Source organism: Thalassophryne amazonica, chromosome 22, assembly GCF_902500255.1.
Source record: "Thalassophryne amazonica chromosome 22, fThaAma1.1, whole genome shotgun sequence".
Classification (NCBI taxonomy): domain Eukaryota; kingdom Metazoa; phylum Chordata; class Actinopteri; order Batrachoidiformes; family Batrachoididae; genus Thalassophryne; species Thalassophryne amazonica.
This window is the reverse complement of record NC_047124.1, coordinates 29424807-29440868: the sequence shown is the minus strand read 5'-3', so window position 1 is coordinate 29440868 and position 16062 is coordinate 29424807. Positions and strand designations below refer to the sequence as shown.

Sequence of the window (16062 nt, the reverse complement as noted above, 5' to 3'; positions counted from 1 at the left end):
GCTCATATAAATCAAGTATGAACTTTGTTTCATTGAGCAATTTGCAGCCTAAAGCTGCTAAGCCTTATGTTTTTGACAAATTTCAAACTGGCTGTATGTTACAATCCCAAGTGTTTTTGCACCACAGTTGCCTTCCAAGGAGATTGCTTGGAGGGGAATTCCATTAGAGCCTATACAGAAACTTGTCTTATAAATATTAGACACCAAAATGGACAGCATGAACACTGGTTCTAAGAGTCTATAAGTCCCCCGGTCCATCACCAGTGAAGCTAAGAACATATATCCACGGCCTCTTCTTTCCTCCACACTTGAACTTTCGCAGGAAACCACTATTTTTCACCAACAACATAACTGATTATTGGCGGATTCATGGGCTACAACAATTTCTTAATGAATTCACTCATTCAGCAGGATGTAGTTGATTCCCAACTAATGCAATCACAGGCAACATCCTTCCCTCCATCACTTTACTGTGTAAATCTTTATCGTCAAGCATTCCTCTTTATTACCTTATTATGGAGGTTATGTTTTCACCCATTTGTTTGTTTCTTTGTCTGTTTGTGAACAGCCTAGAGCCCACACTTTTTCATATATCATTATAAATTTTTTACTGAAGATTCATACCCTGATAGGCAAGAACCGATTCCATTTTCACGGATACAGGTCAAAGGTGAAAATCAGAAAAAAATCTTTGAAAATCTGAAAAATTCCTATACTTTAAGATTGAACATATTTTCAGAAATTCATAACGCTGTCAAAAAAGACTGAATTTCTTTCATATTTGAGAGCATTGTGTAGGATGGTATCCTTTATCGACTGGCAAAGATTGATGTGGCTCTGATCCAGATGACAGATTTTGTGCCCATTTAAATTTAACATTGCAAACCCCTTTTAATGTATATTTTACATTATGTCTTAATCAAACGTGCCCCAATCATTCTCATATTTGAAAGTGAGGTGCAGACTGGCAATCAGTATCACTTCACAAAGTTTGATCTGGCTCTGATCCGGATTGTGGATTTTCTAGATATTTAAATTTAACATTGAAAACCCCATGTAATGTATATTTTACATTATATCTTAATCAAACGCACCCCAATCACTCTTATATTAGAAAGTGAGGTGCAGGCTGACACTCACTATTGCCTGACAAAGTTTGATCCAGATCGTATCCAGATTGTGGATTTTGTGGCCATTTAACTTTGAAAACCCCATTTAATGTATATTTTACATTACATCTTAATCAAACACACCCCAATCACTCTCATATTAGAAAGTGAGGTGCAGACTGACACTCACTATTGCCTGACGAAGTTTGATCTGGATCTGATCCAGATTGTGGATTTTCTAGACATTTAAATTTAACATTGAAAACCCCATGTAATGTATAGTTTACATTATATCTTAATCAAACACACCCCAATCACTCTCATATTTGAAAGTGAGGTGCAGGCTGGCACTCACATTCACCTGACAAAGTTTGATCTGAATCTGATCCGTATTACGGATTTAGTGGATATTTGATTTTATCACTGAAAATCATTTTTGAGCTATATTTTGTATTATATTTTACCTTATGAAAAGTCACTTCTAACAGAACTTTGACCTTGAAAATTTTTTCCAAGGTAAAAATTTGTGGAATTGGAAACTAGTTGGAACTAGTAATTGGAAACGTTTCTTGTTAATGTAGTTTTACTTCCATGTGTTTTTATATTTGTCTTATTTATTGGTATTTTATTGTATATGTACAACCCCTGGCAAAAATTATGGAATCACCGGCCTCAGAGGATGTTCATTCAGTTGTTTAATTTTGTAGAAAAAGCAGATCACAGACATGACACAAAACTAAAGTCATTTCAAATGGCAACTTTCTGGCTTTAAGAAACACTATAAGAAATCAAGAAAAAAAGATTGTGGCAGTCAGTAACGGTTACTTTTTTAGACCAAGCAGAGGAAAAAAATATGGAATCACTCAATTCTGAGGAAAAAATTATGGAATCACCCTGTAAATTTTCATCCCCAAAACTAACACCTGCATCTGGTGGTTGGCTCTCACTGCGGTATTGTATCACTTCCTGTTCCGGAGCACAGCGGTGTTTTTCTGTATCTGTTAGCTGTTTAATCTGCGCAGTTAGATTGATCTAGTTATCTAGATTACGATTTGTTTCCCAGTGTAATCTTTACGTGCCTTAACTAAAGCACTCATTCTGCTGAATCACCTCTAAATTATTTACACATTATTCACTTTGCGTGTTTTTAGGAATCCGCTAGCTTAGCGTAGCTACTAGCTCTTAGCCGATTTAGCATGGCGGCTTCTCCTGTCTCTCCCGCACTTTTCTGCTCTGGGTGTGAAATGTTTAGTTATTCCTCGGCCTCCTTTAGCAGTAATGGTACTTGTAATAAGTGTAGCTTATTCGTAGCTTTGGAGGCCAGGCAGGGCGAATTGGAGACTCGGCTCCGCACCGTGGAAAATTCTACAGCTAGCCAGGCCCCTGTAGTCGGTGCAGACCAAGGTAGCTTAGCCGCCGTTAGTTCCCCCCTGGCAGATCCCGAGCAGCCGGGAAAGCAGGCTGACTGGGTGACTGTGAGGAGGAAGCGTAGCCCTAAACAGAAGCCCCGTGTACACCGCCAACCCGTTCACATTTCTAACCGTTTTTCCCCACTCGACGACACACCCGCCGAGGATCAAACTCTGGTTATTGGCGACTCTGTTTTGAGAAATGTGAAGTTAGCGACACCAGCAACCATAGTCAATTGTCTTCCGGGGGCCAGAGCAGGCGACATTGAAGGAAATTTGAAACTGCTGGTTAAGGCTAAGCGTAAATTTGGTAAGATTGTAATTCACGTCGGCAGTAATGACACCCGGTTACGCCAATCGGAGGTCACTAAAATTAACATTAAATCGGTGTGTAACTTTGCAAAAACAATGTCTGACTCTGTAGTTTTCTCTGGGCCCCTCCCCAATCAGACCGGGAGTGACATGTTTAGCCGCATGTTCTCCTTGAATTGCTGGCTGTCTGAGTGGTGTCCAAAAAATGAGGTGGGCTTCATAGATAATTGGCAAAGCTTCTGGGGAAAACCTGGTCTTGTTAGGAGAGATGGCATCCATCCCACTTTGGATGGAGCAGCTCTCATTTCTAGAAATCTGGCTAATTTTCTTAAATCCTCCAAACCGTGACTATCCAGGGTTGGGACCAGGAAGCAGAGTTGTAGTCTTACACCCTCTCTGCAGCTTCTCTCCCCCTGCCATCCCCTCATTACCCCATCCCCGTAGAAACGGCGCCTGCTCCCAGACTACCAATAACCAGCAAAAATCTATTTAAGCATAAAAATTCAAAAAGAAAAAATAATATAGCACCTTCAACTGCACCACAGACTAAAACAGTTAAATGTGGTCTATTAACATTAGGTCTCTCTCTTCTAAGTCCCTGTTGGTAAATGATATAATAATTGATCAACATATTGATTTATTCTGCCTTACAGAAACCTGGTTACAGCAGGATGAATATGTTAGTTTAAATGAGTCAACACCCCCGAGTCACACTAACTGTCAGAATGCTCGTAGCACGGGCCGGGGCGGAGGATTAGCAGCAATCTTCCATTCCAGCTTATTAATTAATCAAAACCCAGACAGAGCTTTAATTCATTTGAAAGCTTGTCTCTTAGTCTGTCCATCCAAATTGGAGTAGTCCCAAAACAGTTTTATTTGTTATTATCTATCGTCCACCTGGTCGTTACTGTGAGTTCTCTTGTGAATTTTCAGACCTTTTGTCTGACTTAGTGCTTAGCTCAGATAAGATAATTATAGTGGGCTGATTTTAACATCCACACAGATGCTGAGAATGACAGCCTCAACACTGCATTTAATCTATTATTAGACTCTATTGGCTTTGCTCAAAAGTAAATGAGTCCACCCACCACTTTAATCATATCTTAGATCTTGTTCTGACTTATGGTATGGAAATAGAAGACTTACAGTATTCCCTGAAAACTCCCTTCTGTCGATCATTTTTTATAACATTTACATTTACTCTGATGGACTACCCGCAGTAGGGAATAAGTTTCATTACACTAGAAGTCTTTCAGAAAGCGCTGTAACTAGGTTTAAGGATATGATTCCTTCTTTATGCTTCTCGTAATGCCATATACAACACAGTGCAGAGTAGCTACCTAAACTCTGTAAGGGAGATAGAGTATCTCGTCAATAGTTGTTACATCCTCATTGAAGACAACTTTGAATGCTGTAGCTCCTCTGAAAAAGAGAGCTTTAAATCAGAAGTGTCCTGACTCCATGGTATAACTCTCAACTCGTAGCTTAAAGCAGATACCCGTAAGTTGGAGAGGAAATGGCGTCTCACTAATATTAGAAGATCTTCACTTAGCCTGGAAAAAGAGTCTGTTGCTCTATAAAAAAAGCCCTCCGTAAAGCTAGGACATCTTTCTACTCATCATTAATTGAAGAAGAATAAGAACAACCCCAGGTTTCTTTTCAGCACTGTAGCCAGGCTGACAAAGAGTCAGAGCTCTATTGAGCTGAGTATTCCATTATCTTTAACTAGTAATGAGTTCATGACTTTCTTTGCTAACAAAATTTTAACTATTAAGAAAAAATTACTCATAACCATCCCAAAGACGTATCGTTATCTTTGGCTGCTTTCAGTGATGCCGGTATTTGGTTAGACTCTTCTCTCCGATTGTTCTGTCTGAGTTATTTTCATTAGTTACTTCATCCAAAACCATCAACATGTTTATTAGACCCCATTCCTACCAGCTGCTCAAGGAAGCCCTACCATTATTTAATGCTTCGATCTTAAATATGATCAATCTATCTTTGTTAGTTGGGCTATGTACCACAGGCTTTTAAGGTTGGCAGTAATTAAACCATTACTTAAAAAGCCATCACTTGAACCCAGCTATACTTAGCTAATTATAGGCCAATCTCCAACCTTCCTTTTCTCTCAAAAATTCTTGAAAGGTAGTTGTAAAACAGCTAACTGATCATCTGCAGAGGAATGGTCTATTTGAAGAGTTTCAGTCAGGTTTTAGAATTCATCATAGTACAGAAACAGCATTAGTGAAGGTTACAAATTGATCTTCTTATGGCCTCGGACAGTGGACTCATCTCTGTGCTTGTTCTGTTAGACCTCAGTGCTGCTTTTGATACTGGTTGACCATAAAATTTTATTACAGAGATTAGAGCATGCCATAGGTATTAAAGGCACTGCGCTGCGGTGGTTTGAATCATATTTGTCTAATAGATTACAATTTGTTCATGTAAATGGGGAATCTTCTTCACAGACTAAAGTTAATTATGGAGTTCCACAAGGTTCTGTGCTAGGACCAATTTTATTCACTTTATATATGCTTCCATTAGGCAGTATTATTAGACGGTATTGCTTAAATTTTCATTGTTACGCAGATGATACCCAGCTTTATCTATCCATGAAGCCAGAGGACACACACCAATTAGCTAAACTGCAGGATTGTCTTAACAGACATAAAGACATGGATGACCTCTAATTTCCTGCTTTTAAACTCAGATAAAACTGAAGTTAGTGTACTTGGCCCCACAAATCTTAGAACATGGTGTCTAACCAGATCCTTACTCTGGATGGGCATTACCCTGACCTCTAGTAATACTGTGAGAAATCTTGGAGTCATTTTTGATCAGGATATGTCATTCAAAGCGCATATTAAACAATATTTAGGACTGCTTTTTTTGCTTTACGCAATATCTCTAAAATCAGAAAGGTCTTGTCTCAGAGTGATGCTGAAAAAAACTAATTCATGCATTTATTTCCTCTAGGCTGGACTATTGTAATTCATTATTATCAGGTTGTCCTAAAAGTTCCCTAAAAAGCCTTCAGTTAATTCAAAATGCTGCAGCTAGAGTACTGACGGGGACTAGAAGGAGAGAGCATATCTCACCCATATTGGCCTCTCTTTCATTGGCTTCCTGTTAATTCTAGAATAGAATTTAAAATTCTTCTTCTTACTTATAAGGTTTTGAATAATCAGGTCCCATCTTATCTTAGGGACCTCGTAGTACCATATCACCCCAATAGAGCGCTTCGCTCTCAGACTGCAGGCTTACTTGTAGTTCCTAGGGTTTGTAAGAGTAGAATGGGAGGCAGAGCCTTCAGCTTTCAGCTCCTCTCCTGTGGAACCAGCTCCCAATTCAGATCAGGGAGACAGACACCCTCTCTACTTTTAAGATTAGGCTTAAAACTTTCCTTTTTGCTAAAGCTTATAGTTAGGGCTGGATCAGGTGACCTGAACCATCCCTTAGTTACGCTGCTATAGACGTAGACTGCTGGGGAGGTTCCCATGATGCACTGTTTCTTTCTCTTTTTGCTCTGTATGCACCACTCTGCATTTAATCATTAGTGATCGATCTCTGCTCCCCTCCACAGCATGTCTTTTTCCTGGTTCTCTCCCTCAGCCCCAACCAGTCCCAGCAGAAGACTGCCCCTCCCTGAGCCTGGTTCTGCTGGAGGTTTCTTCCTGTTAAAAGGGAGTTTTTCCTTCCCACTGTAGCCAAGTGCTTGCTCACAGGGGGTCGTTTTGACCGTTGGGGTTTTACATCATTATTGTATGGCCTTGCCTTACAATATAAAGCGCCTTGGGGCAACTGTTTGTTGTGATTTGACGCTATATAAAAAAAAAAAAAAAAAAAAATTGATTGATTGATTGATCAAATCAGATCTGCTCGTTGACATTGACCCTATGTGTCTTTTTGCAAGGAATGTTTTTGCAGTTTTTGCTCTATGGCAAGATGCATTATCATCTTGAAAAATGATATCATCCCCAAACATCCTTTCAGTTGTCCAAAATATCAACATAAACTTGTGCATTTATTGATGATGTAATGACAGCCATCTCCCCAGTGCCTTTACCTGACATGCAGCCCCATATCATCAATGACTGTGGAAATTTACATGTTCTCTTCAGGCAGTCATCTTTATAAATCTCATTGGAACGGCACCAAACAAAAGTTCCAGCATCATCACCTTGCCCAATGCAGATTCGAGATTCATCACTGAATATGACTTTCATCCAGTCATCCACAGTCCACGATTGCTTTTCCTTAGCCCATTGTAACCTTGTTTTTTTCTGTTTAGGTGTTAATAATGCCTTTCGTTTAGCTTTTCTGTATGTAAATCCCATTTCCTTTAGGCGGTTTCTTACAGTTCGGTCACAGACGTTGACTCCAGTTTCCTCCCATTCGTTCCTCATTTGTTTTGTTGTACATTTTTTGATTTTTGAGACATATTGCTTTACGTTTTCTGTCTTGACGCTTTGATGTCTTCCTTGGTCTACCAGTATGTTGTTTGCCTTTAACAACCTTCCCATGTTGTTTGTATTTGGTCCAGAGTTTAGACACAGCTGACTGTGAACAACCAAAATCTTTTGCAACATTGCGTGATGATTTACTCTCTTTTAAGAGTTTGATAATCCTCTCCTTTGTTTCAATTGACATCTCTCGTGTTGGAGCCATTATTCATGTCAGTCCACTTGGTGCAACAGCTCTCCAAGGTGTGTTCACTCCTTTTTAGATGCAGACTAACGAGCAGATCTGATATGATGCAGGTGTTAGTTTTGGGGATGAAAATTTACAGGGTGATTCCATAATTTTTTCCTCAGAATTGAGTGATTCCATATTTTTTTTCCTCTGCTTGGTCTAAAAAAGTAACAGTTACTGACTGCCACAATCTTTTTTTCTTGATTTCTTATAGTGTTTCTTAAAGCCAGAAAGTTGCCATTTGAAATGACTTTAGTTTTGTGTCATGTCTGTGATCTGCTTTTTTTCTGCAAAATTAAACAACTGAATGAACATCCTCCGAGGCCGGTGATTCCATATTTTTTTGCCAGGGGTTGTATGTATGCTCTCGGGCAGATGAATAAAGTATCCATCCATCCATCCATCTATCTATCGTTGGTGGAGGTTTGCACTTTATGTGACATTTTTGGGTTTCAAGCTAAAACTACCAGAAGAAATCCGCCATCTGTTGCCCTTTCTCCGTCTGTGGAGCTCTAGGTGGTATTTTTACGATGCAATCAGCACTGGTGTGAGAATTGTGATTAAAGGCAGAGATTATGGTTTATCTCACATCGAGCGCGAGCTGCCAATTAATCGTCAGAGCCATGACGCATGTTGCTGAGTGTGACGGTAATGATGGAAAGATGCAGATTTTTCACGCTGCTTCTAATCCACTTGACAGAAAATTGTTTACACTTACCATTGTGCAGGTGATTCGACTTTATAATCTTCTCGGAATATTCTGATATACCTGAACATTCGATCTGTGGGAACAAGGACGGAAGATCAACATAAAACTGTTGGAGAAGCTGTTGGTGATGAAAGGTGCGCGTGGTCGTCTCACCCCGTATACATGCTTGGCCCCGGCGTTGGCTGCAAACATGGACAGGATGCCCGTGCCGCTGCCAACATCCAACACGACCTTATCCTTGAACACATGCTTGTTGTGGTACATGGCGTTCCGGTAGGTCAAAGTTCGTACCTCATCTTTCAGCATTTCCTGTTCAAACAAGAAAAAACAACTTAATTAATAAACATTACTGTCTTGATTAACTGGAGATGGGTGGATGGATGGATGGATAGAGGGGAGGCCCCACATATTAATAGAAAAATAAATTATAAATAGTTTAAGATGTTAATATTTGTGCTTCTTATGTATTTTGATATATTTTAATTGCAATTTTTGTAAAAAAAAAAAAAAAGAAAGAATACATACTAGTATTAGAAATTATTCACACTAATCTTGATTATTAATTAATAAATAAAATAGTTTAATGCATTCTCAAATTATCATGCTGAACCTTTTCAAAGAGCGGTAAAATACAAACTGCTATTGATTTGTGATCAGTTGCATATATTTGGAAATTTTGACCAAAGTGATTTCATTATAAGGTTCTGCAGTCCCCAATGGAAATCATAAAGAGTCTATTATAATTACTGTAGCAAATGATAACTGCTGCAGATTATTATTGTTGTTGTTGTTTTTATTATGTTACACTATTGCTATGCTTATAGTGCAGCAGATAACAGAATATTTACAGAGGAATCTTTCAAATGGTGACAGAAGCACCAACTTTGGCACAAATGCTCCTCAGACATTACTCTATTAAAAAAAAAAGTCTGGGCACTTGAATTTTTAATTGGCAGCCAGGTAGGGGTCAATTGAATTACACAGGGGTCAAACTTAAAAGATGCTCCAATCATATTGAAAACTATACCACATTATTTATCTGATCATAATGATTCGAAAAAGGTATAGTTTGGACTATCTATGACTGAATTCTATTGAATTATGGGGTAAAAATAACAAAAATGGTGATCAAAGTCAGTTTCAGTTTGTACAGGGGTCAAAACTTAAAGTTGCTACAGTTTTGATAAAAAGTGATGCAAATTATTGGTCGAGTTAATAGGGTCTTAAAAAGGAATAGTTTGCACCATCTGTCATGCTTAGTTATCATGTTACAGGGTCACATATGTCACATGTCATAGAATCCAATGTATGTCAACATTTTTTAACCTTTACTTTGCAAACCAAACACTCAACACAGTCAAAACTATTCCATTTATTAATCCAGCAATGGGACAGCAATAGGAACAGCAATGGAATAGTATAGACGCTATATGTGCCCCCCAAAACATACAACAATTAATGAATTCATGAATATAGGCCAAATGAGGTGGAAATTGAGGTATTAAGGCCAAAAGTGTCACTAACAGTGATGGAGCTCCATGAAACAGACAGAAGAACTCAAAACCTTCAGGGAATGGTCTTTCTTTTCTTGCTGTGCCGTCCTTTAATCAGGACACTCACTTTGTACGCCGTCAGACAAAATCCTGACCCACATACTAAATATGGACGTTATTAAGAAAGGTTTGTGTCCTCAAACGTCTTCACCAGCCCACTTTAGATCAAAGTCATCAGCAAGAACATCGGTCAGATTTAGTCCAATCAGTGTGGATGGAAGGATCTAGATGGAGTATGTTGTCCTACTTGCGGGAAACGTCTGCTTGCTTTGTCTGTATTTACAGTATTTAATGCGTGTTCTGTCTGTCTGTGTGGTTTGCGGTGCAGTGTGACGCCCGTCTCTCACCCAGTCCCATGTTGACGTTGTCATAATCATACATATTAACCCTAGCTAGGGCAGTGGATTCCGGGTTTAAGCACCACCAGAAGTATTGACTACATAGTTACCACAAAAACAAAGTTTTGTGAAAACTTTGAACCCAATGAAACATTTGCTTCAATGCCTTGAAACACTGAGGGTCTAATCTTCAGGATCTATGTGTACATTCTAAAATGCAGAAGTTAAAGTCCTTAATGCTCTCTTACATGTAAAATTAGCACAAATAATCCAAGAGCATTAGCTCAAAAATTGGCAAATAATGGAAATTATGCAGAATAACCTGCAATTTTCAGGGTAGGTCCAGAGAAATGTGTAGAATTGCTGACTAAAAGGCCTCAAAAATCCCCCTTGTGGCTTTTTCAAAATCCAAAATGGCTATTTTTTTTAAATTTTATTAGAATTACTATTTTTATTTATTTATTTATTTGTTTATTTATTCATTCATTTATTTTTACATATGTTTGCTTCTGCAAAGGTTACAAACCTGGTTTATGTGTCTATATGTGGATGTTTTAGGGCATGAGAAACTCTTTACTATGATTATCTAGAGGTTTTAGAAATAAACGCCTTATATAATATTCAGGTTTCAACATTTTAGACCGAGGTACCATGGACAGTGTTGGCACTCGCCTCGCCTTATGCATAATCGTTAACACAGGCAAAAGCATTTGCTTACAGATAAAGAAAGTCCTTAAGGGCCGCCCATAAATCATGTGTGTGTGTGTGTGTGTGTGTGTGTGTGTGTGTGTGTGTGTGTGTGTGTGTGTGTGTGTGTGTGTGTGTGTGTGTGTGTGTGTGTGTTGGGGGGGGGGAGATCTACAGTGCATCTGGAAAGAAATGACAGCACTTAACTTTTTTTCACAATTTCTTATGTTACAGCCTTATTCCAAAATGAATGAAATTTTTTTTCCTGAAAATTCGACACACAATACCCCATAATGACAATGTGAAAAAAGTTTTTTTCCTCGGGACAGGTTTCTACTTTTGTCTTGGTCAAACATACCAGCCACAGTGGTGATCAAATATTTAGTTGTGATCTGGGTCTCTGTGTGTAGATGATCAGGTGTTTGTGGCCATCATCACAATTTGGTTTTGGGTGCTCCCAAGGGGATCAAGACTCTGGTGTCCTAGAATAGGATATGGATGCTCATTAAATCGACAACAGACTGTTGCTGTCACTGCTTGTTTATGTGTGGTTGTTTGTCCTGGTATGTTGTATTGTTGGGGTTCCGCCTCTTTGGTGTCTCACATATTTCATCACTTCACAGTTATTACTGTCACCACTTGTCTTTCATTCTTGTCTGTCTTCATGTTGATTTGGTGGTCAGCTCTTCCTGATAGAAGTTATCTGTTAGCTTTAAAAAAATGTTATTGGCTGATCAGTAAGGGCAGGTGAAGGTCACACACGCACACCATGTTCACTCACGCACTACAGACAGATAGTAATCTGTCTTGCAAGAACAAATTGCATATATATATATATAAAAAATAGTTCTGCCAATTTGTCATATACCATTACTATATATGCAGACAGGATGGGGGAAGGGGGGGAGGACATGATTCTACACATGTATCTGGACCAATCCTGAAAATCCCTGAAATTTGGTCTGCAAAATTTCCATTTTTTATGAGTGTGCGTGTGGGAAAAATGCACAGTTGCAAGTTACAGCAGTTACAATAATATTATTCATAGGTATTTTGTAGACATATATGAAATAACCTGTAAAACCAAAAGGCATAGTGCACAGCTCTGTGATGTTAAGACTGGACAGACAAATAAAGGGTTTTAACAGATTATTGGTAAACTGCTTTGACAGTTGGATTAACACAGGTATGAATATTGTGTCCTGGAGGACGTGTTAACCCACCAAGACATGGCTGCAGTGGTGCCCAAAATGGCATTTGGATTGGCTGACCTTGGCCTTTCCAGTCCACAAACGTAGTCAGATACCTGAACCCATGTTACCTAGCTTGATGGCCTTAGCTATGTTGCTGTCTTTGAAATAAGTGTGTGTGTTCAGGTCATCCCAGTCTTGGCCAAAGTCCACCCCTTTACCCATTTATTGGTTGATTATGGGTATAACTTCGGAGCGGGTTCCACATGTTAATCATGTGTTACCAGCAGATATGTTTTTGTGTCAGTGTTACATCAGTTCCTAGTTTAAAACTTAGTCCTCCCCTGTTCATACACCTGATATCACACAGTAACTGCTGGGATACTCTTCAGCCCCCCCCATGACCATTAACCCTACTACAGACAAGTGGGTTCAGAAACTGGATGGATGGATGGACGGACAGATGGATGGATGGATAAAGCCATTGTCTATGTTTTTCCCAGTGTATAGTAGTAGTAATATATAGATAGGACATTTAGAATGGCTATTTCAAAGAGTTGGTTAAAGATACACCTATGGTTGCTATTAACCACTACTACGAAGACATATATCACCTTACTACTGGTCATACGACCTTTGAGCATGGGTCACCTTGGTAGGTCAAACTCAAGGTCGTAACTATTTATCTCAAGCCATTTGGTACCAATATGGATTATAGATTTTTGGAGGCAGTCTGTCAATCAAGGTACAATGGCTTAATTTTGGACAGCTTGATCACATGCCAATTCCATAGAGAACCACATAACCACTGATCTCTAAGTGCCCCTTCTAGTGGTTACAAATGATTTTCTGAGCCATTGAACAACCAATTTGGAAACTAGTATGTGCATTCATTAGCTTCATAGTTGTCTAGACGTATGAGCTATGCCAGAAAAACCTGCTATCAAATTATAATTTGCTGCTTCCTAACTCAACACTGTTGTTGCGCTTCAATCTGGAAGGAAAAAAAAAAAGCAATTTATCTTAATGACAACCAGCCAAATTAACACAGATAAAGTTGTCTGGCACCAGTTGAGACCCTAATGTCATTTTTATGCACCTCCAAACTAGAAAACGTTGAGACCATATGCTTACCTCATGGATGCCAAAGTGGGCATAAGAGTCGAAGTAGTAGTCACGTGATGTCATATCCTCTGGGCTGATGAATTTGTCGATTTTGCCTCGACCGGGGCAGGTGGCCAGAGCTGCTACATGAGGCGTGTGGGGGGCGCGGGGCACGTGGTGGGTAGAAGGCACTGGTTTAGGCAGCGGGGCGGGCCGGCCAGACTGAGAGAGGGGAGATGTGACAGGATGGTGCTTCTGTGGAAGGAAATCAAGATGTACTTGTATGAGAATTAGTTTGCATCAGAATGAAGCACTGAACATTTATGGATTTGGTGTTGTTTCTTTGATCAAAGTGCAAATCTGAGCACCAAGACTAATTTTGGGGGTCAAATTGGTTCAGTCAATCCTATAAACAGATGAACCATTTTCCAATGCTATTGTTAAAGTTTGTATTTCGACGATACTTCAGCAGGCAATCAAAATTACTAAATTAAATTTATGTTTTCACAAAAAAAAAAAAAAAAAAATCTTGGTGATGCAGCCACTGGACCTGGAAACTATAATATGAAGACCTCTGCAGAATGATAGTCAAGAAAATAATGTTTTTTTTAAAAGTTAGATAAGGTGGGAGCAAACATATGAGCAAATATTTGCTCTGAATATAGCTCTTTTTCAAGTGTTTCAGAAATGAACTTATTTTAAAAAGCAAATGTTAGAAATGTCAGAATAGTGAATCATTTTCAAATACTTCCTGTCTCCAATGAAACAGCTGATTCAGAAAGTTAAGCATGAAACACTTCTGAATCAGTTGTTTCATTGTATCTGGTGCATTTGTAAATACAATAATTACGGAAAGCATTTTTTATTTCTGTTTATTTATTAGTGTTTCAAGCATAGCTTTATGAGGCTAATGTTTAAGTTAGTGTTTCAAAAGAGAAACCCCTTTTCTGAAGCAAATTGTTCATTTGATGTTTGGAAACTTCAAATTAGTTTCTGGCTTAATAGTGTTTCAAAATAGTGAAACAATTTTTGAATCAGCTATTTCATTATAGCTTGTGCATTTAAAAAGACAGTAATTACAAAATGCAAACAATTTAGTGTTTCAAGCATTTTAAAATAATAATAAAAATGTAATGATTTCACAGATTTTCTAAAGTAACTGCTTTGTGTAGTGTTTCAAAAACAGTGAATCAGCTGGAAATGACTTCCTGTCTCCAATGAAACAGCTGATTCAGAAAGTTAAGCATGAAACACTTCTGAATCAGTTGTTTCATTGTATCTGGTGCATTTGTAAAGACAATAATTATGGAAAGCATTTTTTATTTCTATTTATTTATTAGTGTTCCAAGCAAAGCTTTATGAAGCTAATGTTTAATTCAGTGTTTCAAATGAGAAACCCCTTTTCTGAAGCAAATTATTCATTTGATGTTTGGAAACTTCAAATTAGTTTCTGGCTTAATATAGTGTTTCAAAATAGTGAAACAATTTTTGAATCGGCTATTTCATTATATCTTGTGCATTTGAAAAGACAGTAATTACAAAATGCAAACACTTTATTGTTTCAAGCATTTAAAATAATAATAAAAATGTAATGATTTCACAGATTTTCTAACGTAATTGCTTTGTGTGGTGTTTCAAAGACAGTGAATCAGCTGGAAATTACTTCCTGTCTCCAATGAAACAGCTGATTCAGAAAGTTAAGCATGAAACACTTCAGAATCAGTTGTTTCATTGTATCTGGTGCATTTGTAAAGACAATAATTACGGAAAGCATTTTCTATTTCTATTTATTTATTAGTGTTTCAAGCATAGCTTTATGAAGCTAATGTTTAAGTTAGTGTTTCAAAAGAGAAACCCCTTTTCTGAAGCAAATTATTCATCTGATGTTTGGAAACTTCAAATTAGTTTCTGGCTTAATATAGTGTTTCAAATCTGGTGCATTTGAAAAGACGAAAAAGCAACCTGTGTTTAGTGTTTCAAGCATTTTAAATAGTGAATAATTTTGTGAAGCAATTGGTTCATTTGCGTCAAACCGCCTTGTTTCAGTCGCTGCTGCCGGTGTCAGATTCCAAGACTGGTTTCGTCAACCGGACTGGACCCAGTGAGTCGCGATCACCTCATTTTCAAACAAAAATGAGAATATTAACGACTGTTTGATCGTCGATGATGAGTACTTGACGGGTTTGGGACAGACTGAATGAACAGCGTGGGAAACCGGAGCGGAACGTTCATTCATAAAAGCTGCAGGCAGCGTTTCAGCACCGCGGACAGCGAACATGCTTCATTCATTCATTCATTCATTCATTTCCAACTGATCGAAACCGCAAATCCACCCCGCGTGCTCACTGTACTTACAATTATATCACTCTGCGTGGATCGTGTGTAAAAGAACGTGCAGGGCCGTGCGTGCCGAATACACTTTTTTTGCGTCAATGCTGCATCGATTCTGAACTGCCGCGATCGCGATGATCAAAAGCAAATATTTGACTGATTATCAGCTTCAACGTATCATCGCGTCATAAAAGTTGATCGTGTGCGCTCCGGTGTGCCGGTGTGACCGGGGACGGGACATCAGAAGGACCTCACCTCCGAGCTGTCCGCCTCCGCCATCTTCCGCCGCAGCAGCAAACACCGCGACGAATGCCTGAGTCCCATGAGAGCGGACGAGACTTCGGCTCCAACTCTCCCAAAGTCACCGGAGTCTCAGTTACAAAGCGATCAGACGTCCGGAGTCCGCGTAAAATCCATAACACCGAATAAACAAGAAACCGATTTCAATCATTCTAACAGAAAAGTTGTTTATTGGGTGCATCGGGGGTAAATGGTCCAACAGTCCATGCTGCCAGTGTGGAACAGCAAGTTTTTGGATCAGGGTGACAGATCACAGCAGGGGGGGTTGCTGGTTTGATGATCCGTTAACATCCGTTTAAGCGTCCTTGCGCAAAGCGCAGAACCGCAG

At 38.9% G+C, this 16062-nt stretch overlaps 1 protein-coding gene across 2 annotated transcripts in view; it reads right to left on the bottom strand.

The window, feature by feature from the left end:
• Positions 1–15786, bottom strand: part of LOC117504243 (protein arginine N-methyltransferase 8-B-like) — a 50607-nt gene extending 34821 nt beyond the window's left edge. For both annotated transcript variants that reach the window (XM_034163645.1, XM_034163646.1), the window contains exons 1-4: positions 15690–15786; positions 13134–13358; positions 8385–8540; positions 8241–8304 (exon numbers count right to left, since the gene is read on the bottom strand). In XM_034163645.1, coding sequence (XP_034019536.1) covers positions 8241–8304; positions 8385–8540; positions 13134–13358; positions 15690–15758 — 514 coding nt within the window. In that variant the 5' untranslated portion in view covers positions 15759–15786. The remainder of the gene's footprint in view (positions 1–8240; positions 8305–8384; positions 8541–13133; positions 13359–15689) is intronic.
• Between the last annotated feature and the right edge of the window lie 276 nt (positions 15787–16062).